This window comes from Thamnophis sirtalis, unplaced genomic scaffold, assembly GCF_051295495.1.
Source record: "Thamnophis sirtalis isolate CommonGarterSnake01/CBP01778 unplaced genomic scaffold, rThaSir2_p1.2 scaffold_5, whole genome shotgun sequence".
Lineage (NCBI taxonomy): Eukaryota > Metazoa > Chordata > Lepidosauria > Squamata > Natricidae > Thamnophis > Thamnophis sirtalis.
In genome coordinates, this window is record NW_028261385.1 from 20974263 (window position 1) to 21002008 (window position 27746).

A 27746-nucleotide genomic window follows, 5' to 3' on the forward strand; every position below is an offset into this window, starting at 1 on the left:
TAATACCAGATAAGACTTGAATTCTACTATATATCACTGCTGCTTTTGATTTAGCTTTCTCTGAGAAATATTCAAGGGATGCTAAAGCAATTTTAAAAATTGTATCATTATGTGTTCTATATTCTTTCAATAGATGTATAATCTTGCCTTTAACTTACCATGTTATTCGCTGCTATGTTTCATTTTTATAAGGAGGGGTTTCATATGATTAATTTTTTTTTATGTTGATGGAATAATAATGTTTGTATAAATATAACAAATGTCTTTGAATTTGGATGCTTTATTTAAATAAATAAAGTCATTAATAAACGGTCAACATTAGCCAATGGATTTAATTTTAGCCCATGAGCATTATTTATGAATAATACCTACAGCTTTCTTCCATCGGTCTTGCCTAAGCAGAAGGCAGTAAATCATTGCAGCCAAATATTTATTGATAACAAAATTGTGGACTAAGGTGTAACCAATAATTAAAATCTACCCTTCCCTTCTTGTCCTAACTAGTTACAAAACTTTGAATAAAGAAAAAATGTAGAATAAGGATCCCCTTACTCATATTTTGCACACTCGTAATCTTCAACTTGCAATCATTTGTTCAGTGGCCATATGAAGTTGCAATGACTCCAGGGGTGAAATCCACTTACCTCTGCTACCAGTTCGGTAGCAATGTGAGCATGCACGTGCTAGCTTTACTCACACGTACCACCTCTGCGCATGCACAGGACCTTCCACACATGCACAGAGGGTCAAAAACGGATGTGATGATGTCCGGGCGGAGCCTGCTACCAAGCGCGCCTGAAAAGATAATCAAATAGCGATGGGGGAGGAATCCGCTGTGCCACGCAATTTAGATTAGCTAGAAAGCAGGAAATCCTGCTTTCTAGCTAATATAAATCATGTGTCACAGCTGATCGTCGGAAAAAAACGGTTTGCCCGAACTGGTAGCTTTTTTTTACTACTGGTTCGGGTAGACTGGTCCGAACCGGTAGCATTTCATCCCTGAATGACTCGAAAACAAATGACTTATGACTGGTTCTCATACTTATGAACACTGCAGCATCCGCATGGTCACCTGATCAAAATTTGGGTTCTGGACAACTAGCGTGTACTTAAGATGGGTGCAGCATCTGGGGTCATGTGACCACCATTTATGATCTTACCAGCCAGCTTCTGACACACAAAGTCAACGAGGGGAAGCCAAATTCACTAAAAACTGCATGGCTCACTTAACAACTGCAGCAATTCACTTAACAGCCATGGCAAGAAGGTTGTAAAATTGGGCACGACTCACTTAATTAACTGCCTTGCTTAGCAATAGAAATTCTGGTCCCAATTATGGCCCTTTGTCAAGGACCAGCTATATAGCCACTCCATGGAATCCAAACCCTCTACTGGGAATTGAACTCATGAACCTTACACTATAGAGGATCATAAACAATACATTAACTTTAGAAGCTCTTCAAGGCTGGGGTTTTTACAGAAAAGGTATCTGGAATCAATTAACATTGTGCATGAAGTCCACTTTCACTTAAGCTCTCAAAGAGGGATATCTCCATTGCATTATGTTGTTCACTTACTTAGAACAACTTGCAAATGAATAGTGGATTGTATCCATTGATACATTTGTCTTTGCAGAAGGGGAAGGTGTTGAATTGATTTAACTATTCCCCTCTGGGCTATGCTATGCACTCTGCCACCCAAAGAATTTTTCAGATTTAAATGGAGTCAAAGGACTAGCAAAAATTTGTTGAATGACTTTCAGAAATATGGCACAGCAACGAGGCTACTAGATACAATTCACAGTTCCTGGTTCTGTGTTTTCTGAACTTTTTTCAATAAATAAACAAACAAATAAATCCTCTTTTCTACCTGCAACATCTTCTACATCAGGGCTGTCAAGTCCTGGATCCGGCCCACGGGGCATTTTGATCTGGCCCACAGGGTCACCCTGGGCATAGCAAAGGACTAGCCCGTGGTGCTTTTGCCAATGAAAAGGGAGCTCGCGGGGGCTGCAAGCAGTCCTCCCGAGCTCTGTTTTTTGCTGGCAGTGGTTGCAGGAGGCCGTTGCAGGCAGAGCATTTGGGCCGCCACAAGCACCCCCAACACGAGTTGCCAGGGGTCCAACGGATGCCCTAATTAAACCATGAGTCTTGATCCAAGCTTCAAAAGAAATTGAGTTATTTATTAGGAGCAACATGTGAGCACCTATCCAAGTGAAGCCAACTCTGAACCCACCTAATTTATGACCCAATTATGACCCTTTTTCCCCCTTTGCACCAGGGTATGTCATAAATCACATTCTCCAACGGAGCACTTTCACGAGCTGTAGAGATCACGCCCCTCTGGCTTCTGCGGGTAACCTGGGCAACAGCCGTGAGAAAGATAAACATGGAATGTGCTTCTGTTTGTGGTTGCCATACTGTGTCGTCAGTTCCACACCCCCTTTGTCTATGGCAACTCGAGAGCAGGCCAGGGATGCTTTGGGAGTGATGTTGAACTGGCCATGGCCCCCCTGGCCACGCTCCCTCCCCCCCGAGGTCAAACACAACCTGATGCGGCTCTCAAAGAAATTGAGTTTGACACCTCTATTCTACACGATGTTCCCTCAACTTGTACCAAGTATTTTTGGGGGAAGGAAAATAAGACAAATATAGCCGGAACAGGTAGGCTAGAAGTCTGCTAATACAGAAACAAAGATTATATGGAATGTTATCAAAAAACTTCCTAACAGGTGGCAATTATCTAAGTATTTCACGAGATACATTCAAGTTGAGGTTGGAAGGTCCTCTGATGGAGATGTTTTGAGTTCCAGCCCAGAAGAGCAAGACGGACTTGATAGCTTAAGTAGCCTTTTCAATGCTAGGCTTGTAGCTGGAGAAAAGTTTTTTTTTTTTTAAACAACCTCTGATCCTACCACCATTTGTTCTTGGGGATGTTACTAACCGATTTGCCATGTTATTTGCACTGAGAAATCTTGCTTGCTGAAAAATCCATTTTCCCCTGACATTGGTGGAGCTAAAACAATGGACACAATGATCACAGTATAGAATAAGGCATTTTAATTTATTTTGGTAAAGGCTGCCAACGCCATTCCGTATAGCTAGTATTACCACTGTCCTGCACGTTGGATGAAGGAGATGTTGAGAGCAAAAGCACAAGAATAACAGAGTCATTTTAGGAGATCAGATTTTCCAAGCATTTTTCATCATCACAATGAAATAGACATCGGTATCTATCGAAGCACTGACACCAGCGTAATAGTTCATGAATTCCTCTGTTGTGACCTACGATAGAAAAGTTTAAAAAAGAAAAAAAGAAAGTTTTTTTAATTTAAATAAATGTGTAAACTATGATGTGCAAGAATTAAAAGATACATTATGTTCTATGGGGAGATTCCCTTTTCGCCTCTATGAGTAGTATGTCCCTCCATCTCAGGCCTCTATCAGAGACCTGGGAGTTTGAGAGTTCTGCACAGTATCTTAGCTGCTCTTAGAACTACTACACTCTTCTGGACAGAGAGCCCCAATGTTGTTCCTGGGATCTGTTGGAGTCAGTTTTCCAGCTTAAAGAAATGTGTCAGAGTGTGCATAGTGTGACTACTTTTTTGAGACATGCAAACATACATACATACATACATACATACATACATGCATACATACATACAACACACACACAAACACACATCCTAGACAAAACCAGGCAATCGATCAATCTTCAACTATAACATGGAAGCACACACACACAGAGAGACACCTTCACATGGCCTCCCTTATATAGACAGTTTCTTAAAGTGGCAGTAACCCTGCTGACTCATTCTCATTGCATCATCTCAGTTTACAGGTTTACAGTAGCCTTACAGTTAGTCAGCTGTTAAATCATCATTTGGTGTTGTGACTCCTAAGTTGGGAAAGTGGCTCCAACAGAACCCAGGAACAACATCAGGTCTCTCTGTCCAGGAGAGCGCAGTGCTAAAATTGGGAGTACTTTGGCCTTCTTTTCCACATTGTCTCCTTCAGGCCCTGGTACTTCTCCATTCCCCAAACCTTCCTGATGTCGCTGTTGCTTGGCATGCTACATCTGTCACCACCATATTCCCCTGGTCCTTGTATGGTCAACCCCAAAGTCATTTTGGAGCATCTTCAGGGCTGCCACAACAAGACTGGCTGGAGCTGTGGGAACGGGAGAGGGGAATAGAGATAGCTGGGGACTTTTGTAGCCAAAATAAAATTCTTTCTCCTTGGAACCAAGGATGTTTCCACCAGGTGCTGGGGAGGCGTGGACTAAAACCAACTGGAGTTTGGATGGTGACCTGATTGGACCATGTGATGGACATGTGGATGGGGGAGAGAGAACTTTTACTTTTAATTTGGGTGGGGAAAACCACAGGACTTTCAGATTCGGGTTTTCACCAGATGTGCCAATATGACATGCCTAATAAATCTGTACTTTGAGGAACACTCAGGCCTTAGAGTTTTGGTTGCGTTGGGTCTGTTACTAGCATCACTGACATATATACTATCACAATGTCTGGCTGATTGGCTAGTACCTGCCTGTCTGTCTGGATCTGGAAGTCTCATAGGACCTTGATCTTAAAATCTGCCTAGGTTTGTCAAGGTACAATTCAATTGCACTGCTCTTACAAGAAGCATGAAGAACAATCCCATTGAAAGAAAGAAGTGAAACGTGTTTTACTGGAATACAAGATCTATAGAACCTGCCACATTGACCACATAATATACGAGCCAACCCTACCCTTCCCCTCACTTTTTTCTTATGAAAACCACCAAGAGTCTGGCTTTAATTTCACAATTCTAGAACAAAATTAAGCATCGTAAGAGATATAGAAACATAGTTTGCATAATCTCAGTGAATTTCCTTTAAAAGGTAAGATATATTCTATTTTCCTATGGGACAGGGGTCAACAAACTGTGGCTTTGGAGCCGCATATGGCTCTTTCATATCTCTGCTGCGACTCCCTGTCGCCGGTTGGCTCCACAATTGATAGGGTTAAGGTTAGGGTTAGTGCTTTTGGTTAGGACAGGTAGAGGAAAGAAGACGCTGCACTAGGAGGAAACTATGGTGGGGGAACCAGACTTCTGGTTGGCAGAGGAAAAAGGAGGCCACACTAAGAGGAGACTCAATCATGGGGGAACCAGAATTCCGGTCGGCTCCAGAATTGAAAGGGGGGCTTTCTATTAGGACCTTTGTGGCTCTTGTGTTCAAGGTTGCCGACCCCTGCTAAGGAGTAAGTTGCATTCTAGGGCTCTGGGGGAATGGAAAGAGGCAGAACTATTGAATATCAATATACAGTGCATGATGCCTCCTTTCTATGTTGAGTGGCTGCCCAGGAGGAGGACAAAGAGGAAAGATTTCTATTGACAATTTCAACAAATTCCTCTTAAAAAAACAACAACAGAGCCTATGGAATGTGTGACATGATTGACTTAACTTTGGCTTTGCTTTTAATCTCCTTCTCACTTACCTGTCCATCTTTATCATAGGGTGAATCAAAGTTGTCCAGGAAAGTCCTAAAAACCTGCTCTTCACTCCATTCTCCATTTTGGTACTTGGGATGATGTTTTACATTGTAGACCCCTTGCAAATCTTCAATGGTGATGACTCCGTCCCCGGTCTTATCTAGCTTTCGAAAAGCTTGCATGATGACTTCTTTCCTTGAATTGGACATAGGAGGCTAAGAAAAAAGCATAAAGCAGCATTATTTTAAGGCCACTTTCTTCCCAGCCTTATCTTGTTACTTTCCGTTTCATAATATCTAAAGTGGGTTTGGAGAGTTATGTTTCCTCTACCATTTTCAGAACATTAAATGACAGATGTGAACATAGATGGTCAAAAGGAAAAAAAAAAAAAGAACAGTGCCGAAGAATAGTGGATGCAATGTAGAAAAATATGACATAACTAAATTAAAGCAGGGAAACCTACCGTATTTTTTGAAGTATAAGATGCACCAGAATATAAGGCGCACCAAGATTTTGAAGAGGCAAATTTTTAAAAAAAAGGTTTTGCACTCTGCAGATCTCCCAAAAACGGCCCGTTTCTCATGAAAATGGGCCCGTTTTTTGTTTAAAAAATGGCATGCATAGCCTTTAGGAGGCTTATAGAGTGCTCCTGGGGGCTGGGGGGACCCAAAAATGAGCAAAAAACAGGGGGGTGAGGGGGCAAAAAACAGCCTGTTTTCGATCATTTTTGCCCTTCCCAGCCCAAGAAGCTATGGAAGCCTCCTAAAAGCTATGCATGGCCATTTTTGCAAAGGGGGCGGGGTTTCAGGAGGCCAAAAATGCTGTATTCAGTGTATAAGACACAGCCAGATTTTCAGCCTCCTTTTTTCAAGGAAAAAGGTGCATCTTATACTCTGAAAAATACAGTACGTGCAAATCTCAAAGGTGTTTTTTTCAAGAGACAACTGGACTTTCTGTTTTTTCTTTGAAGACGTTTCACTTCTCATCCAAGAAGCTTCTTCAGCAAGGAATATAAATCTTTTCATTCCCCAGTATCCTGTCAGAGTTGAAGAAGCTTCTTGGATGAGAAGTGAAAGGTCTTCAAAGAAAAATCAGAAAATCCAGTTGCCTCTTGAAAAAAGCACCTTTGAGACAACCATGACCTGGATGACTGAGAATCTCCAAAAACATTTAGCTATGTGCAAACCATTACAGTATTTGCCTTTGAGTTAATGTCATACCTTCCAATATGGTGCTTTGGGACAGCTGGATAACTCCAGTTGTTTACTAGTGTGTGCACCATATTATTTGTAAGCCAAAATGGAGGAAATGCTGATCTATGGAGCTATGCACAGGTTACTGATCTTCTGGGAACTAGTGCTATATTGCATAATCTGATGCATTTTGGCTACCAAACCTTCTCCAGAGGTTTGCTATAATTTTATTTGTATTTGAAAAGAGCAATGGTCTCCTGCCTTATATTCCACTGCGATCCACTGGTTTGAAATTCAACATTAAGAAAAGTAAGATCCTGGCATCCGGCACTCTCAATTCCTGGCAAATAGATGGGGAAGAAATGAAGGTAGTGACAGATTTTATTTTCCTGGGCTCCAAGATCACCACAGATGGGAACTGCAGCCAAGAAATTGAAAGACGCTTGATCCATTAGATCTCACAGGGTTGGCCTCCTCCGGGTGCCATCTACCAGCCAATGCCACCTGGCTATTACCCAGGGGAGGGCCTTCTCTGTGGCAGCTCCGGCCCTCTGGAATGAACTCCCCGCAGGGATTCGGACCCTCACCTCTCTCCAGGCCTTCCGAAAAGCTGTCAAAACCTGGCTTTGCCGGCAGGCCTGGGGGTGATGAGTTCCCTCCCCTCTCGACATGTATGGTTGTGTGACTGTTGTTTACTTTTATTATTTGTATTTTGTTTTTTATGTTCCCCTTTTTCCCCCTTGAATTGTTCGCCGCCCTGAGTCCTCCCGGAGAAGGGCGGCATACAAATAATAAAATTCTATTCTATTCTATTCTATCCTGGGGAGGAAAGCTATGGAAAATCTAGACAGCATACTAAAAAGCAGAGACATCACCCTGCCAACAAAAGTACTTATAGTCAAGGCTACGGTTTTCCCAGTTGCAATGTATATTTGTGAAAGTTGGACCATAAGGAAGGCTGAGTGCCAAAGAATTGAGGCCTTTGAACTCTGGTGCTGGAGAAGACTCCTGCGAGTCCCTTGGACTGTAAGGCGATGAAACCGGTCAGTCCTAGAGGAGATCAACCCTGACTGCTTTTTAGAAGGCCAGATCCTTAAGATGAAATTCAAATACTTTGGCCACCTAATGAGAAGGAAGTACTCACAGGAGAAGAGCCTAATGCTGGGAACGATGGAGGGCAAAAGAAGAAGGGGATGACAGAGAATGAGGTGGCTGTATGGAGTCACTGAAGCAGTAGGTGAGAGATTAAATGGACTCCAGAGGATGGTAGAGGACAGGAAGGCCTGGAGGAATGTTGTCCATGGAGTCGTGATGGGTCGGATATGACTTCGCAACTAACAACAACAAAAATCCACTGGTTGTTCTTTGTGATTTGGCTACTCAGGCTCAATTCCTTTGTAACGGAGTACAATGGTTTTGAGTTGGTGGTGAGGAGGAAGCACTGCTGGCATCTGAGTTATATTTTTGTGCCACTCGCTTTAAGACTGAAGGCTCAAAGTAGATGAAAAACAGAATGGCTAGAGATGTAGGGAGATATAGAAACAGCATGTGCAGGAGTTCAAAGGGGCTACAACAGGATTTATTTCTTTTTTTAATTGAAACCGATTTATATCAGTTGGCTTTTCATCTCCCAGATGCAACTCCAGGCAGCAAACTGGGATTTCAGAAAATATAAGTACAGCGTATAGTGCAGCAATAATAGATAACATCTTACCCAGTGCCTCAATCTACGGTGTCTCATGGAGTTGAAAGCTAGTGTACTGCTTGATGTTAAAGACTCTAAAATTCTTGTCTGTAATTTTCATGTAACCACATACTGTACCTGATAGAAGCCTGCTATCTAAGTTTCCCTACACAACTGCCACCCATTTGAGAGGCATATCAACCAGTGAATTAAAACCTTATTTAATCACTACTTCCTATCCATACTTTTTTATTTTGAAAAAAAAAAAGATTTCTTCTAAGCCACTGTATGTACGTTAATTCCGCTGAGTGTATATTTGTCTTTCCTTTTCTTAGAACAAACATCTTTTATTAACTGTTAGGAAATGTGGGTGGAAACAGATTCACAACAGCACTGATCTCCAGTCAATTAGCATTGCACAGACCAAAATGCCTGGATCAGATCTGCCCCAACATCGTTCTGCATGACCTTGACTCAAATGTGGAGAGCTCACTTCCTGGTAGACTTCAGCGTGTGTGAAGCACTAAGACTTCTGTACCCAGAAAGAGTGTCAGCAATTAACACTGACGTTGAAATGCTCCGGTTAGGGCATTCCTAGCAGCACCTATCAGGGATTTCCCCAAGTTATTTCCCCATACCAACAAACACGTTTGGCCAGTAAATGCACTGATTTTGTTAGCTTTATCAGGTAGATGAGACAGGAAACACAACCAGATGAGTTAATTCTACTTCATTGTAAAGCTACTGTAATTTAAAGCATCTTGCAAGTCTGAAAGTACATTTTTTCTACTATCTCAGCAGTCCCAACCTTTCTGACTGGGGAGGAGGAGAACTGGGCCACATGAGTGCGCATGCAGCCCCTATGGGCTAGCGCCGTGATGGTGAACCTATGGCACACATGCCACAGGTGGCACTTGGTTCCCTCTCTGCCGGCATACAAGCTATTGCCCCACCTCAGCTTCACCGCACATGCAAGCGTGCCTCCCACCAGGCAGCTGATTTTTGGGTCTCTGCTGTGCATGCGCAGGGAGAGGGGTGCATGTTCGAAATGTGCATGCATGTGCAGTGGCAGCAGGGGGATCGTGCATGCATGCAGGGGGCATGGGGAGCGTGGCGGGTGCGACATGCCCCCATGCCCCGTTTTTGGTCCCAGGAGGCTTCAGGTCCAAAACGGGGCATGGGGGGGGGTCACACACGCAGTGTACGGGCACAGGAAGCACAGGGGTTTTTACACGCGCATGCACATTGCATTATGGGTATGGGCACACGCATGAGTGCTTTCGGCACATGATGACAAAAAGGTTACCCATCACTGGGCTAGCGTGAGCAGCAGGCTAACACACATGTGCGCGAGTGCCCATCAGCCCACTATTCCTGCAAGTTGAGCTGCATGCATGTGTGCGCACTAGCCAGCCACTCATGTGGCCCAATTCTGAATAGGACAAGGCCTGGTAGTGGGCTGTGGCCTGGGGGTTGGGGATCCCTGTGCTGTCTCCTTTGCAGGCAGAACTAGGGAGGGTCCCTTCTGAGCTTTTTGCTCTGCCCACTATCCAGTGTGGGCTATGCTGTCTCTTATCTGACCGTCCCCTGGGCAACATCTCTTCACCTGGTCTCCCAAGGCCTTTCCCACACACACCAGGGTGGAGCTGGATATGACATAGCCTGTGATCAATGCAACAATGTGGGACACTAATTTTGTTGTTGCTGCTTCACACTCACTCTTAATGTTAGGAGAAATTCATCAAAGTCAATTGTTCCGTTCCCATCTTTATCGAAGATTTGGAAAATCTTTTCGGCTTCGGCTTTGTCGATCAGCACAGCGTAATCATGGAGCCCTTTCGTGAACTCTTTGAAATCCAGGGTCCTGCTTTTGTCGTCATCCATGATGCGGAAAGCCCTGAAGAAAAGAAGGTTGACTGTAAAGAAAAGAGTTACAAAGATCAAAGAGGAAGAGAAATAGGACAATGATGTACAAATCTAGGAAAGAAGCCTTTAAGGAAAACAACAAGAGTGTTGCTTCTGAGATACAGTCTATCAAGATGTTCGGCTGCGTACAGAACGGGTGTTCCCAGCTTCGGGTGCTAAATATTATACAGCTTGAATGTTTATGTTACTTCTATAGCAACTAATTTGAGCAGCTCGTACATAACCAAGCCCAGTCTTTTCCTGGTATAGAATGGTATTTCTAATCTTAATCAAAGAGGAGGTATGTGCAGATATAGTAAACTTGGGTCAACCTACACATCCTTGAATTGGACTCGAATGGCATTTGGACAGTTACATGCACATGTATGAAAAGCCTAACTAGCAATCAACAAATTGAAAAATCAGTTGAAATAAGATGTGGCACAAACAAATGATCCATTTGGAGTATTCAGGTACATGTGGCTATAATGGCTTTTCCCTTGAAAAGTTAGATCAGCAATCCTGGATTTTTTTTTCTTTTCTTTTAATGACTCTGTAATCCCTTGCATTGGGGTGAAGTCAGGGCAACTAAATGGAGCTGAGCATTTACTGGTGGGATGCCCTTCCAGACACCTACATGAAGCTCACAGCAGATATTTTTTCTTGGTGCTCAGAGAGAGAGAAATATCTGCCACTACCTAGGATCAAACTCAGCCTTCTTGATTGCGAGGTGAGAGCTGCTCAGATCAGCAATTCTGAATATGAGTGTATATATTAAAGCTACTGTTATTTCTAATTTTTACACCCTCTTGGCTTGAACTACTTTTCGCTACTCTTACTGAGGACCTAATTGCAATCTTCCTGGACAAAGACTGCTTGGGCAAATTGTCTTTGAACTGGTGACATCTGATTTAGCTGACTACTAGATGGGTCTACTAGAACATAAGCAGTGCCCTGCTAGATTAGAATTCCAGCCCATCAGAATCAGAATAGAGCTGGAAGGGACCTTGGAGGTCTTTTAGTCCTGCTCCCTGCTCAAGCAGGAGATCCTATACCAGCGATGGCGAACCTTTTTTGGCTCGCATGCCATAAGCGAGGGGAGTGCAGGGGGGCCGTGCATGGGCGTGCCACACCTATAATGCAATGCACGACTCCCCCCCCCAGCCCGCATGCGCACATGACAGGCGTGACCCCCCAATTTTTGCATGCTTTTTTCACCCTCCCCAGGCTCCAGAGGCTTTATAGGAGCCTGAGGAGGGCAAAAACAGCCTCCCCCCCCCCCTGGAGGCCCCTCCAGCGGCTTCAGGAGCTTCCCTGAAGCCTCCAGAGGGCAAAAAATGACCCTACGAGCAAACCGGAAGTCATTTCCGGGTTGCTTGTGAGGCTGATTTTAGCCCTCTGGAGCATTCAGGAGCCCTTAGGAGGCTTCCATGAAGACTCTGGAAGACAAAAAATGACCCTACAAGCAAGCCAGAAGTTACTTGGAAGTCGCATGTGCGCTGGCCAGCTGACAGGATAATGCCTCGCATGTCCTGAAAAATGGCTCCGCGTGCCACCTGTGGCATGCGTGCCATAGGTTCGCCATCCCGGTCCTATACCATTTCAGACAAGTGACTGTCCAGTCTCTTCTTAAAAACCTCCACTGATGAGGCACCTGTTACAGCTTCCAAAGGCAAGCTGTTTCACTGGCTAATTGTCCACACTGTTAGGAAGTTTCTCCTTAATTCCAGGTTGCTTCCCTCCATGATTAGTTTCCATCCATTGTTTCTTGTCCTGCCTTTTGGTGCTTTGGAAAACAAATTGACCCCCTCCTCTTTGTGGCAGCATCTCAAATACTGGAATACTGCTATCATCAGAGGTGAGTTCCTACCAGTACGGTCTGGTTCGGCCGGATAAGTAGTAACTCCAGCAGACAAGTGACCGTATTGGTTCTATCCTCAGCGGTGCCATCTTGGTTTTCTGTTCTGCCCTTTTTAATGTTGTGCACATGTGCAGACCATTTTAAGTGCAAATGCACATGCGCATGCAAACTTTTTTGGGCTCCGAGCTGGTAGTAATGGCAGCAGGAACCCACCCCTGGCTAGCATGTCTGCCTTACTCCTTCTTTTCTCTAGTGTAGCAATCTGTTGTCATGGTGACTGTGAGGTCCAAGCCAGTGGTGAGATTCAATTTTTTTTACTACCGGTTCTGTGGCATGGCTTGATGGGTGTGGCTTGGTGGGCATGGCAGGAGAAGGATACTGCAAAATCCCCATTTCCTCCTGATCAGCTGGGACTCAGGAGGCAGAGAATAGATAGGGGCGGGGCCAGTCAGAGGTGGTATTTACCAGTTCTCTGAACTACTCAAAGTTTTCACTACCGGTTCTCCAGAACTGGTCAGAACCTGCTGAATACCATCACTGATATACTTCCAATCTTTCTTGCTTGGATTTGTTGGATTATGGGTGAGCAATGTCAGATGGGGGACAAATATAAGATTTTGCATTGTTACAATGAAACCTGGAGTCATAACTGATGTGTAAACATCTTGAATCTGGTGTAACCATATATCAAACGTGAGATAGGCAGAAGTTAGGCTAATGGCACAGAATAGAACAGGAGTCTCCAACCTTGGCAACTTTAAGACTTGTGGACTTCAACTCCTAGAATTCCTTAGCCAGCAAAGCAAAACTGACTGAATATCATCTCTGGTCCAAGCCCAGGGAAGATGCATTGAATTCCAACTGAGTACATTTGTTTACTCCTAATGGACAGAATATTGCCAAACTAAAACTATAATCCTCCACCTGATAGATGTATCCTTAGAGCAGTGTTTCTCAACCTTGGCCACTTGAAGATGTCTGGACTTCAACTCCCAGAATTCCCCAGCCAGCATTCGCTGGCTAGGGAATTCTGGGAGTTGAAGTCCAGACATCTTCAAGTAGCCAAGGTTGAAAAACACTGCCTTAGAGATTCTAAGCTGCTGCTACCCTGAACCTCTCCTCTCCCTACACCCCATAGATAGTTTGGGACTACGTAGTCTCTTAATTCAGACTCCTCTCTGGAATGTACCATCTCCCCGCTAGGAAATCTCTGTGCTACCAAGAGTCTCCTCCATTGCTTCTCCAGGTATACATTCCATCACAATGGCCAACCAATGGCCCAAGGAAGTCCACAGGTGTTCCACCAGATGGTCCTCAGAAGCCGTCATCTTGCCAGCAAGGAGTCCCATGATGACTTCCATGAATTGCTCCAATATTTATTTGAAGCCAGCTAAGCTGGTTGCCAGCACCACATCTCGGAGTATGAGTCTCTCTTTAGAAAATAGCTCAAGCACGGCGGTTGGCGAAAAATACAACAATTGCTAACCGAGGTGGGTCATATGGAACAGGCTGTGCCAATTTTGGAGTCGTTATAATAACCAAAGGTTTGTTTCTAGGCATAATTGACATTTCAGAATTGAATGTGTAATGGTAAAAATGCCTTTGGCTGGAATATCTCAAGGATCATCATTTTCTGTTCTCCTACATAAACCTACCCATCCATTGGGATTGGCCTTATATCCTGCTTGAGAAGTGATATGCTATAAATTAGAAGATGTGTAAATGTGGACATTTTCCATTTTAATACCCTTTTTATGGAATTTACCCTATTAAAATGTTTTCTTAATTAATTAATTTTTATTTATTTTTTTGCCACACAAAGAACAACTTTTTCTTTGTTAGCCTATTTTCCCTTTCACTGGATTTCTAGTGACTATTGTGTTTGAACCTGCTGTATTTATCTATCTCTTTCTATTCTAGAAACCAAGATGATAGAATGACTAATACATTTATCTAGAAAAGTTAAATACAGTTCAATGTCTATGGAGATTCTTAATCATCCAGATTAAGATCCAGATCCCAATGATGCCTTTTTCATCCAAGAAGTGAAACCAAGAAAGTCCAGTTGCCTCTTGAAAAAAACACCTTTGGGTTAAATACAGTTCAATACACAACAAGCACAAATTATTCACAGAACACAGAGTTCCGTCATTCTGAAACTTTTTTAGGGTTTTCAGATAAAAAAAAGTATCATGCAATTAATCTCCTTTGACCACAGAATTTTTTTTCCCCGTTAGATGGCATGCCGCAAGAATAACTTGTTTCTAGATCTCTTTGCTATTGTTGTGGCCCGCTAGCAGCCAGCAAACTTAGCAGCAGATTCGGACAGTAAGGAGGTTGGGGAGGAACATAGGCCAGTCCTGGAGTCTGGGGAAGGCTCTGATAAGGGCTCTGTGTCAGAGGCAGAGAGGGGGCCAGGGCTTTTGACAGTTATCAGCTGCCTTGGGAGTCAGACATCAGTGAGGCAGACGAACCACTGGAGCCTGTTCCGAGTGTTCGCATGTGCAGAGCTTCCAGGAGAAAGGAACAGCTGAGGAACAAGTGTCGACTTGGGAGTAAGGCCACAGGTGGATGGTGAATGGCCCCTCCCGTAGGGAATGAAAGAGGAGCGAAAAGGGAGGGGTCTTTGCAGGAGACAATTTAGTTCATTCCTGCATTCTTGCCAAGCATTGTGGCGTCTGAAAGATATCGGCCTGGCCACTCTCCAAGCCTGATAAAGATCGGTAATTGTGAATTATCTTGAGAGACTATGGGCTGGGACATTGCTGGAGAGGAATTTACTGCAAATTAAATAAAAGGGATTATCGGGATGGGGACTCGGCTTTGTGCTGCTGGGGAAGCCTAGATCAGAACAACTATTATCTTGTCATCATCTGGAATTTTCCATCCAGATATAATGAGTAGTAGCACTAGAATCCTTCCTTCCTTTTTCCCTTTTTTTCCTTCCTTCCTTCCCTCCCTCCTTCCTTCCTTCCCCCCTCCCTTCCCATTCAGGTCTTCTTACCTTTTTCTTAATCATGTTTCTTTAATGTGTTAAAAATGTGAAAGAAAATATGAATGCAAACAGAACGTAAGAGCGTGGGGGGAAAGTCCAGCTAAAGTGCAGATTCTCACTCATCCCCAGACAGAGTGGCTGGTTCATGGTCTTAAGTTCTCTGGGACATTTGAAATACAGCTGAAAAGAGGCTGAATTAGCTACCGTAGTTAAAGGATGTGGGCTCCACCACCGTATATGTGTCTGGTTGCCACCAGACGTGGCTTCGTCATCTGTTTCATGGATCCATTTACCTGCCCAGGCCTTTGATGCCTGCTGAGCCCCTCGCCAGGCACTGAAGGCGTAGCTTCTCGATTGGATCGGTAGTGTGGGCAAGGTTTTTCTTGGCTTGGATGGCCATTTCCTTGTCATGTCGTGCAGTGCCCGGCATCTAAAAAAAAGGGAAGTCACTCACCTTAGAAGAAGAATAAAAGGGTTGGAAGGAACCTTGGAGGTTTTCTACCCAACCTCTTGCCCATGGCAAATGTCTGTCCAGACCAGAGGTGGGTTCCTACCAGTTCGCACCTATTCGGTAGAACTGGTTCATCAAATCTACCGAACCGGTTAGAAGAGTTTCCACCAGTGGACTCGGAAAGCAGGCCACACCTACAGAAGAGGTTCCAAAATTTTATGAAACCCACCACTGGTCCTTGGATATGATTATTCTACACTATCATGCTCATATTTATAAACCTCAGTGCCTCTGTGAAAGTTAAGGATGACTACTGCGTTTGTGGTGCAATCAGAACATTGCGTGTGTTGAAGTTGTTTTAACGCAAACCAAAGATGCCTTTTGAAAAACAAGTTTACATCCTATTCTTATGCATGCCAGTGCTGCGTGTGAGGTAATTTAAGGTGGTTCTGACAAGTGTCGTCGGCATCTTCATCTCCGGTCACATGGGTGGTAAGCCACTCCCACAAAGGAGGCCACACCCACAGAGTAGGTTCGAACAATTTTTGAAACCCACCACTGGTCCAGACTCTTCTTGATAACCTCCATTGATGGAGCATCCACAACTTCATTAATTGTTCTCACTCTCAGGAAATTTGTCCTTCTAGGTTGGATCTCTGTTACCATAACACTATCTTATCTTCATTAACATTATTAACATTAACATAACATTATCTTCCACCCATAAGTTCTTGTCCTGCCCTCAAGTGCTTGGGTCAAACCCTCTCTTCCCTGTGATAACCCCTCAAATGCAGCCATATCAAGCCTAGTCCATCTCTTTATAATACTAGACATACCTCAATCGCTCATCATAAGGTTTAGCCGGGGGGGCGGGGGGCTGCTATGGGTTTGCCCGGGTTCGGGAGAACCCATAGCTAATGTTACGGCTGGTTCGGAGAACCTCTAAATCCACCGCCCACCACACCACACCCCTCCCAGGAGTTTCCATGCAGCCCGTTTTGGATGCAAGATAAGTGCACGGCCCCCGTGGAGGCTTGGGAAGGTGGGGGGAAATGGTCCACCCGGAAGTTTTGTTTCCATCCTCCAGAGGTCTCCGGAGCCCAGGGCAGGAAGTTTATGGCCTCCCAGAGGCTCGAGGAAAGCCTCCGGAGCTTGGGGAAGGTGAACACACACACACACACACACACACACACACACACACACACACACACACACACACACACACTGTCGTGGTGCAGGAGGCCAACTAGGCCACACCCACCATGGCCACGCCCACCCAGCAACCAGGCAGAGAACCTGTTGCTGAATTTTTTGAAGCCCACCCTGGTTTGGCCTTCAGACCTATCATCTTTGTTGTTTTTCTCTGCACTCTTCCTAGGGCCTCAAAATCTTTAAAAAAATTTAAAGGCAAAGATTCTATATCAGAGGGAGGGGGGGGAGAGAGACAGATTCTGGTATCTTTAAAATGGCCTTAACTGCATCTCTTGCCTTCCAAGCATCTTTAGGAATTGTACCTACGAATGCTAGCGTTCAGGGCTTGCATGAATTCATACATTGTTAAAGGCACTTGAGCGAAAGTGCTGGTAATTCTAGCACTGTAGAAAATGGCTACTTTGCCAGATAAATGAAGAACTTTTTCTAGAATATAAATATGTGGCTCTGAAGCACAGAAGCAAAAAACAAAATGGTGGTGCCTATGGCGCTGCCGATAGAACTGGTTCAGGTGCGTGGCCAGCTGGGTTGCTCAGCCGAACCAGTCGAAACTGGTGGGAACCCAACTCTGCCCCACACCCATCTCTGATTCCCAGGCCAGATGGCAAAGCCATCTTCAGGCCCTTCTGGAAGGTCGTCAAGGTTAGGCCCAGCATGATCTCAGGAGGAATGATGACCATAGGGTGGGGACAACAGCAGAAAAGACCCTCTTGGGTCCCACAACCACCCTTTTCTGCTTGGTCTGATGGGATGGGTAGATGTCATGGGGGATCCTTCAAATATATGTATGTATACATGTTTCTGGGGACATGGTGGCTCAGTGGCTAAGACGCTGACCTTGTCGATCAGAAAGTTCAGCGGTTCGAACCCCTAGCGCCATGTAACAGAGTGAGCTCCTGTTCCTAGTCCCAGCTTCTGCCAATCTAGCAGTTCAAAAGCATGTAAAAATGCAAGTAGAAAAATAGGAACCACCTTTGTTGGGAAGGTAATAGCATCCTGTGTGCCTTTGGTGTTGTGTCATGCCGGCCACATGACCATAGAGACGTCTTTGGACAACACTGGCTCTTTGGATTTGAAACGGAGATGAGCACCGCCCCGTAGAGTCGGGAACGACTAGCACTATGTGCGAGGGGAACTGTTACCTTTACATATGCATGTTTTGGTGTCAGTTCTTTCTTTTCCCATGCAGAGTACACCACAGTAATCCATATGGGAGGTGAGTAGAACCTCTCCTTGTTCAGGAATTGGTGCAAATGGCACATGACATAAAAGCCCTTGTAGCTATGACTGTCACCTTGTCTTTCAGTAGGAGTTGTGTGTCCCCAGATTGCACACCTGGTTGGTCTGGCAAAGTGCAGTTTCATGCCGCACCAAAGATGTCAAATTCTCAGATCCAGGTGATCCCTGGCTTTGCTACTGTCTGGGGAGCGTTTGGAGAGCAGCCTTTCGTTCCCTCTCTCTCTAGAAGATCCCCGTCTATCTATTTATACAAATGCGAACTTAACTTTGCTGAAGTAAAACCAGAAAAAGGATGTTCCAGCAGGTTTGCTTATTACAATTCATGGACTGTGTATGCGTGCATGTAAAACCACAGCAACAATCAAATATGGAGCAGTAATTTCATAATGTCTTCACAAAGGCTTTACAAGCATCTGATAGCATCAATCTGAAAGATCGCTGTGCAAAGCACTTGGTTTCCTCCTTAAGGTACAAGATTGCTCAGATGATCTGGCAAAGTCAGGGAAGTAAAGATTTTTAACATAGTATTTAATTCTCTTCTGCCCTTTAAACAAAATAGCATGATCTTTCTTTAAATTTTATACCACAAAGACTAACTACTCTTTTTGGTTTCTGTACCTTAATTTATCTGTCCTGTATTTTAATCGGTTGTTCAACTTCTTGGCTGAAAAGCACTTTAACCCTCATTTTAAAAAAATATTATAAAATACAAAATACAAAAGTAAATAAAAGAGCAGTAAGGAGGGAGGAGAGAAGGGAAAGAGAAGTGAGGGAAGGTGGGGAAAAGAAAAGGAAAAGGAGCATTGACTCCCAACTCTCTCTGTTGTAGGAGAATAAGGCATTAGCATCAAATCACAGTTTTTTGCTTTTCCATAATAATATGAAAAAGTCATTTCTATAAAGATCTACCAATCTAATCGATAAAACCCAAAGTCGAAGTTACATTCTTTCCCACATCAAGCACGAAATTCAGAAGCTGTTTCCATGAGAAGACAAAAGTACTTATGTTCTTTTTTTTACTCAAAGTAGTCAGTTTTGCCATTTCGGTCAACCTCCTTAATCATAATATGACGATGATCGTGTATCTGCTACGTACAATGAAGGCTCTCAGATCCCCCAACTCCACCTTCCCCTGAATCTCGAAGTGACACATCAAAGTTGCAATTCATTCTGACTTTGCTACGTATTTTTTTTTGACTCTCCATAACCCACAGTACAGTATTTATTATCCCAGATGTCCTTTTTAAAATTGAAAGTTAACTTTTTAACTTTCTAAATAGGAAATGTCATTAATAGCAAAGAGGGGGAAAGGCAGGGATGTAAATGACAGAGTAACCTCTGGAAACCACTGATGAAGGGGAATAAGAATAAGATATTCGGTTACCTTGAATCTGTCACCTGTTGCTTCCACCTGCAACTATGGACGCTTCCTTGTAGGGTTGGGGGAAAAAGGCCTATCTCTTCCTTGTGCTTCCTCCCTTCCTCTTGCCTACACCCTCCTCTCCTGATTGGGCTGTGGGGGGAGGATGAACGCAGAAACCAACAGGTAGCGAAGTCTGACTGGAAGGCATCAGCTGTCCATCCATCTCAGGTTACTTATTTACATATCACTCCCCTGCTTGAAGTTTACTACCTTGTTTCTAAGGTGACGTGGGTTGCCCAGATGGGCCTCATGCAACCTGGCTGGGTCTGAATAGTTGAATCTCTTTGGCTAGAGATGCTCTTTCGTGCTATGTTCCTCTCTTTTGCATCTGGCTTTCGGGATAAGTGCAGATCCCAGGAAATGTCTCAGGAAATACTTTATTATCATTATTATTTTTACTGCAAGGGAAAGCTCTCTGTCTTTCAGTATAGAGGAGGAAAAGGGAATTCACCTGGATCTGCTTTTTCGTTAAATAAAGAAATGGGAAGAGAGAAAATGATGTGGAAGGTTACAATTCAAGGGAAAAGATTTGACCTTATAGTACATTTGCCCCTGAAATGCTAGGTTTTCTGTGTATATGGTCTGCTGGAGTTCTCCAGTCACCGTTATGGAAGGAAAGGTAAGTTCTAGGCAAAGAATTATTTCTTTGAAATATTGAACACAACCTGCTTCAAAACTATTTAGATGAAGAGTATATTTGTACAAAATAGGGTTTTAGATTGTTTTCGGTCAGAGACCATATATACCTTGAAGGGGAAGCTAGATCAAGATTTAATTTACCAGTGACAAGAGCACAAATGCTTTTTTATTTTAAAATTATGTTTCTGGGAATATGATTGATGTTTTGCTGTAATATAATATTTTCTCTTTTTTCTTTCTGAAATAACGAATGGAGAGGCCCAATAAAATAAAGTTCTTTTTTCCGCTCGCGGTTTCCCCAGTAGGTTTGCAAGTTTAGTGCCCTCCTGCAAAAAGAATGCAAAAGTCAAAAATTTCCACAATAAAAGGAAACTGCCACATCATCTGTGTTTCCAACCTGCGATCCAGAGGTGTTTCCATGTTGTAGTTAGGTCAACTTGAAATGTGATAGAAGCCACACTTGTTTTATATACATGACATACATGCGATGCACATAAAAAGAAAGCAGAATTTTGATCACACCATCACAGCTGTCACCTTGATTTATTTTGAACATGTGCTATGGATACCCCTGGTACAGTCCTTCACGAAGCAGTCAGAATTCATCCTGAAATTTATTTGTTTAAAAAATGCAGACAAGACTAATCGGAAGATGCAAAGAATACCATCAAATCAGTATCCACCCTCTGGATGGATTCAGAGACTCTCCTCTCCAATTTTTGCTCCAAATGAAAATATTAGCAGCTACTCACCCCACGGATGTTTTTCTGTACATGTATTTGTGTGCACTCCTCCAGTGGTTTCCAAAATATTGGACTGGTCTGTGGAAGTTATGGCAAGCTTGATTATAAAAGCGTAAATCAAATTGCAGAAATCTTTCAAAGTTTCTCTGCTGCCTTCTTGCCATTTCCTGTGTTGTATTTGAAAATGTTTGTGAGTTGTGTACATGAAATGGTAGCTGCCTGGCAATTTTGCAACCAGATGATTTTATCCTGGAGTCTTGACCATGTCCACATCAGTGGTGGGTTGCTAACCGGTTTATTACCGGTTTGCTCGTGCATGCACAGAAATATTTGGGCGGGTGGGCGGAGCCTCCCACCGCTACCGCCACTACTGGTTCGGTTGAACCGGGCCAAACCGGCAGCAACCCACCTCTGGTCCACATGTTCTTTTGATAATTATTTGGGGAGTGGGGGGCAAAAGAGCTAAATGATAAAGGAAGAAACACTGGAAGCTCCCAAGATACAAACACTGAAACTTGAGGGGAAGGTTAAGACCAACATTTTGTTTGTGCGTGTATGTGTGTAGGGATCTTTTTAATTTTCATCTTCTCTTTCTATATACTGTTTAGGTTTTTGTGGCATAAAAACTACTTTAAAACAATTTAAATGGAATTAAAGATATTAGCTTTCTTGCTGTATGCTCCCCATATAGACAATGCCATGTTGGTTCCAGAATATTTCCTGGTAGGAATGGAAATACACACCAGAAATGTCAGAGGACTCTTTCCAACAGTGTTGGAGTTCAGTGGCCATTTAGTGGCTATTCAAAACAATCTGAGATTGAACTGATGAAAAGGAAGGGTATCAATTTTCCAAATTAAATAGTTACATAAGTGATGTAATTTTATTTAGGTTCTTTGTTCCTCTGTCACTTTTATTTACCCAATTTATATTCTCACCCATCTCCATAAGTTTCTCTAGGCAGTGGACAGCGTTACAATAAAAATATTTAATTATAATTACATTTAAATTATAATTTCATTTAATTATAGAAATTATAAAGATCCTCTGCAAAGAACATCCAGATCATTCAATTAACACTTCAATTAAGATTAATATATTCATGAATTAGCCCAATTACATTGGGTGCATGAATAAGATCATAGTTCTAATTAACATGTTCTTCAATATGCTTACATCAAGCTGAGGCCAGAATTTAAAATAGAAGGTAGTAATAGCAGTAGTAAAAGTAGGATGCTTTTCTGGAATATCCCACACATATTTTAAAGTAACTATGCACATAATTGTTTCAGTATGAGAATTATACTGAATTATACCCAAAGGCAACAGGTTGGAGAAAGTTAATCTAGGTCAGGGGTATCAAACTCAAGGCCCAAGGGCCAGATCTGGCCTGTGGGGTCCTTAAATCTGGCCCACCATGCCGGCTCCTAAATATTGAAGGACTGGCCTGTGGTGCCTCTGGCAGCCAAAATGGGTCACGGGAGGCCAGTTTGACATCCCTGATCTAGATAAAACAACTGGACATGGGACAGGAGACAATACCATCATTATACCAAAGGCTTCATAATTGATTCATCCAGTATAGGTTGTAGTTTTTTAGTGGTATTTAAAAAAAAAAACTAACTATGCACAGAGCCAGCATATTCTATGTAGGGGTGTTTGCTACATACAAAAGAATTGTACAGTAATGTGAATATTCACATAATGTACACCCCCTCTAATATTAATCTAAAACATTGTGTTATTAATCTAAAACATTGTGTTATACATATATAAAGAAAATATTGCAGAAAAATCCATTCAGGCAAACTTTATTTAATTAGATTTAAATGTACATTAAAAAAGATCAGTACATAAATAATTTACAGGTCTGAAATTCTGGATATCCAAAGAATTCACTTAGTCATGCTCTCAAAGCCCATGTGTAACATGCACTTGCAAGGCATTTTATGAATTCATTCAAGCATCCCTTATTTTCCAGAGAAATAAATTATATAAACAAAAACAAATGAAGTAAAAACCATAGTGGGCACATCAGTTTGTAAATACACAATTTAAGATTATTGAGACAGAAACACAATGCTCAGGCTTCAGTATTTTTGATTACCTATTGTGTTGTTCAAGGAACACAATCTCACTTCATTATTAGTGAGATAGAGTGGTATTTGTCCCATTGGTAGTGTAAATCATCCTCTTGATTTCTTTTGGTCTATAATCATGTCATCCATTCACTAACACAAATAAAAATCTAGCATAGCTTCTATATTTACAAGGGGTAAAATTCTGGCAAATTTCCTTCACGCTGAACACTTGTAGTTTGGCCAATATCGGTAGATACACTACAGCAAAAGGAGCACTTATTGGTAAAATAAGAAACTCACACTCAAACTTCATGTTACTTAGAGAGAAGGAATCATGATGTAGTTGAAATGTTTTCTGATTTAGGAAGCGTAGACAGAAAGTGCAGAAAGAAGTAATGGAAAAGTAACAAAGGTGGGGAAAGCTCTTTAAAGAAAGTTTGGGTGGACATATTCAGATCTCTCAAGATTTTTTCCTTTTTCTATTTTCTACATTTTTAGAAATAATCACAGAAGAAAAACTAGCACTGGAATTGCTAAATTCAAAACACAGATTTTTCAGCACGATTCTCCGTTTTATTCTGCAAATGATGCTTATTTTAATGTTAAATGAACTTTATTATATCTCCAAGTATTAATGATGACAAACATGAAAATCATTGGCATCTTGTAATATATTGTATACAGTATTATATACCAAGATTGCAAAATAACATTCAATTAGCTGATCTTCACTATTTTTGAGCCCTGTGGAAAATGAAAAAAAAATGTTCCAACCATTCTTTGACAATACCATTAGCAGCATAAATTTGTGCAAAGAAAAATTGTGAAAATTCCACTTCCAAAAGACTTCTTCAGCAGTAATGCACATTTTGTAATGTTTCCCACAACTAAAAAACAATTTATTTAATATACAAATGTCCCTTATTATTATTTTTTAATTCTCTGCACTCAGTTCAGGCATCTCCTTCGGCATTTCAGATACACATGAAACACTGACAATTAGAGAAACATATTGTAAAGTTCATTTTAATTCCATTCATATACAGCATTGCATTTTTACTTTAATTTATTCTACAGTAATGCACACATCCCTAATTAGATATAAATAACAATTACTTACTGGCATTAAATATATATCTCACTGATCATGACTCCAAACCCCAATATTATTTACAAAGCAATTATTTCAGTTCCAACTTTACCATTAGGTATAAAGAAAGAATTCAATGGCAAATATAAATTTTTGCATGAATGTATCTGCTAAAAAGCCACACTTTCCAATTTGTTTTAAAAGAAGAAATCAAAGTTTTTCACACAACAAGCACAATGATCAGGCCACTCTTACAAGTGAAAAAATGAGTCAGCTTCACAAATATATAGAAATCTTTTAAATTTTTTTGTTGTGGCATAAAGTTCCAAAGCAGCATTCATAAAGCAAGACACTGAAGTTTTAATACTTAATGTATCAAGCAGTTTGAATTGGTGGCTGGAATGTTTTATATGCTTTTATGCAAGCTGCCTGACTTCAATTTGAAGGTGATCCCAGATTAAAAAAAAAAACATGTTTATCTCCCCAAAAGAATTTCAAGAAGAAAAAAGTACTATTTCAAACCAAATCTTCCTCACTTGATCTGTCAGTCACCTGAGAATATCCCATAGTCTAGTCCAGTGGTCTCCAACCTTGGCAACTTTAAGACTTGTGGACTTCAAAGCAAAGCTGGCTGAGGAACTCTGGGAGTTGAAGTCCACAGGTCTTAAAGTTGCCAAGGTTGGAGACCACTGGTCTAGTCCATTTCCAAACTTTAAAGGAAATTACATGTGAAATTCCAGCTCACCTCCCAAAAGAGACCATCTAGTCTACAACTGTGCATTTGAGCCAATAACTTTTGAAGCAAATTTTAACAACTTTTCAGAAGCCTCATTGTTAAGTTCTCAATTTACCAGTTAACCAAGTTCCTGTTTATCAAAACAAGGTATTAAAAATATCAATCCTTTTTCTGGGGATCAAAAAATGTTTGGAAGAAATTTGGTAACTCTAAAGTAACTTTTCTTAATAGACATGAGATGTTTGGAACAATTTATGGCATTGAGATAATTTCTAACTTCTACATTTATTGTTAAACTGGGATTAATGTGACAATTTGCAAATTCATTTGCCAGTACATTCCAATTTCTATCAGTCATATATTTGGTAGGTTGAGCACTGAATGTACTTTCAGCATTCATGAAAATAGCATCCCAAGTCATACATGACAGATGTAAGCTATTCGCTTTGCAAAAGCACATTGCCTAAAATGATGCTTCACTGAAGCTACTGGGAATCACAATACCTTTCTCCAGGGATGGGTTCCGGCTTTTGTTACTGCCGAATGCACCCTATGCGTGCATGCGCAATAGTAAAAAAACCAAGATGGCGGCGCCTATGGCACCACTGATAGAACCAATTCGGGGGCCTGTCCAGCTGAGTTACTACCTACTCAGCCGAACTGGTCCGAACCAGTAGGAACCCACCTCTGCCTTTCTCCCTCTAAAATGAATTTTTGGTTTACGTATTATAAAATACACGGATCAACCATTACTCTATTTTCTTCGATCTCTTCCTTGTTACTTTCTCATGCTACATCTGAATTTGGACACTATAAGGAAATGCCCAATAAATTATCCCACATTATTTATACAGTTGTTACAAAAACATCTCTTTGTACTCATAAAAATCTGCCAAACACTGTGCCTTTAGGTTGCATTGTTTTGGGATGTTTAAAATCTATCCAACAACAACAACAAAAATCAGTTGAACAGCATTACTATTCACTAATCAAAATATTTACATCCCTTGCTTTTATAAAATGACAAAAAATATCGTGGAGAGATGGGCAGCAAACAAGTAAAATAAATAAAATAAAAACACAAATCCCCTTCCAGTATGAAACACAGGATAGTGATAGATGTTTAAATCCTCATGATAATCAATATCTAATCACCGGATTTGGCTTCAAGAAAACAAACAATGGCAAATGCTTATTTTTTTCTCAACATCTTCCAATATTGTCTGGTCTCAATAATACTGTACACATTTCTCTATAGCATTAATGAATACCTATGAAAATTATTTTGAAAAATCTCATCTCTTTATTTGAAAAGGTATGGGGTTTTTTTTCCTCTCTAGTGAAAAAATTGCTCTAGCAGTAAAAATACAGTCTTGATTAAAACAGATTTCCTTTGTAAGGCAATAGCTGGATGTCATCTTTTTTTTTTCATTTTCATACTAGAAGAATTCATTTTTTTCAAAAGGCAAGATCCAAACTGCAAGAACTATTAAATTATATTTAAAGCAATGGACTTTAAACTGTAGCTTTGCAATTCAGAATGACAAAAATATAATTTAGCTGAATTATTTTTACCAGCAGCTTTTATCAATGAATCTTAAAAAGATATTTTATGATGTTTTTCCCTTATAGCTTTATGTCAGTATACGTAGTTATAAATATCGTGTTTTCAAACTGTTAAGATATGATTAAGATTTTATCAATATTCTTATGCGTGCAAATGTCATTTGCTAAATAGATAAAGAAAACATAAATTGTTTCCTGTTCAGTGACTATTAGGCAGGCATTGAGGAAAAGCTATTTTCTGTAGATTTGTAAAATCACTCTAGGTCTTCGAGAACTTGAATGGAGAACCCAAACCTATCTGGATGGCCTTTCACGAATCATCCCAAAGCTGGAATAAAAGTTAACCAAAAATATTTGCACCAAATAGGGACAATCTAATGAACTGCCATTAGGAAAACCTAACTGTGTTATCCTTACAAATCTCTTTCAAACCTAAAGTCTTCCCAACACCACCACCCAAAAAGAAAACTTCCCACAGGTGCACATTTACAATTTTATTTTGGGCCCAACATTTGTTATTTTAAGATTGCATCTGCATTACCTTTACCTTAATTCAACTCAATAAGTCAAAACCATACTCCCTGTATGTATGGTCAGCTTCTAAAATCTAGGAGAGGCTTTTGAGACTGAACAGGCTTCTTCATTAAGAGATAAGAATAACCCCAAATATCAAGGCCTTTCTGTCTCTGGGCCATCTGGCACCCCTTTCTCCTTTGCGCCCCTTCTCTTCTTATTCACATCTTATTCAAAGTTTGAAGGAGTGAGGGGGAAGGTAGAAAAGGCACTGCTGCGGGGGTTAGAAACCAATGCTCTAAGCCCATCTTGAAGTGGGCAACTAATTCTACAAAGTGCATTTTTTTGGAGGAAAAAAAGTTCCTTATTCCTCACATTCTTTTCTTGTGAACTGAAGCTGATTCGGCTGCAGAATGAGAAACGGAAAGGGTGTTTTTCCAGAGTGAGATCCAAGTATTTGGAGGCTTTAGACATCATCAAATATTCTACTTCGAGACATTGACAAATATCTTCCGCCAGGTTGGTACCTGTAGAATACAGAGAGGCTTTAAATATGGAACTTACATGGCCCTGTTTTTGAGCTAATGACATTGAGTGAGGAGAGGCACAGTAGCTATGCAAGTCCAAAATCAGGAGTCTGGTAGCACCTTTTCAAATTAATCATGTTATTACACAGGGTTGTTGTCAGGGAGAAAATAGGAGAAAGAGGGCAAAATATGGAGGCTAAAACATATAAATAACGGTTGCAGGAACTGGGTATGCCTAGTTTAACGAAAAGAAGGACTAGGGGAGAAATGATAGCAGTCTTCCAATATCTTAGGGGCTGCCACAAACAAGAGCTATTCTCCAAACCACCTGAGGGTAAGACAAGAAGCAATGGGTGGAAACTAATTAAGGAGAGAAGCAACATAGAACTGAAGAGAAATGTCCTGACAGTT

General features: G+C 41.6%; 2 protein-coding genes and 1 long non-coding RNA gene across 3 annotated transcripts in view; 1 reads left to right on the top strand and 2 right to left on the bottom strand.

Annotated features, from left to right (window-relative positions):
• Positions 1–3044: 3044 nt before the first annotated feature.
• Positions 3045–19546, bottom strand: CAPSL (calcyphosine like). Its single transcript, XM_087715411.1, has 5 exons — positions 19402–19546; positions 15409–15545; positions 10074–10251; positions 5483–5692; positions 3045–3284 (listed from the first exon to the last, which is right to left on the bottom strand). Exons 2-5 carry the CDS (start codon positions 15543–15545, stop codon positions 3183–3185), a joined length of 627 nt encoding a protein of 208 aa, XP_087571537.1. The 5' UTR covers positions 19402–19546; the 3' UTR covers positions 3045–3182.
• Positions 19547–19706: 160 nt separating this feature from the next.
• Positions 19707–26648, top strand: LOC148045298 (uncharacterized). The gene is made up of 2 exons (XR_015696649.1): positions 19707–20059; positions 26559–26648. It is a non-coding gene; the product is annotated as an uncharacterized LOC148045298 (long non-coding RNA).
• LMBRD2 (LMBR1 domain containing 2) overlaps positions 25505–27746 on the bottom strand; it is a 31840-nt gene continuing 29598 nt past the window's right edge. The window contains exon 18 of the mRNA XM_087715412.1: positions 25505–27335. Coding sequence (XP_087571538.1) covers positions 27275–27335 — 61 coding nt within the window. The 3' untranslated portion in view covers positions 25505–27274. The remainder of the gene's footprint in view (positions 27336–27746) is intronic.

Bases quoted from the DNA above. Each gene is read 5' to 3' on its own strand.
- CAPSL (XM_087715411.1), bottom strand. From the start codon at position 15,545: ATGCCGGGCACTGCACGACATGACAAGGAAATGGCCATCCAAGCCAAG. The intron at 10,252-15,408 runs GTAAATGGATCC...TCTTTTCTTCAG, and splicing joins GGCATCAAAGGCCTGGGCAG to GGCTTTCCGCATCATGGATG. The intron at 5,693-10,073 runs GTGAGTGTGAAG...CTTTTTTCTTAG, and splicing joins AATTTCTCCTAACATTAAGA to CCTCCTATGTCCAATTCAAG.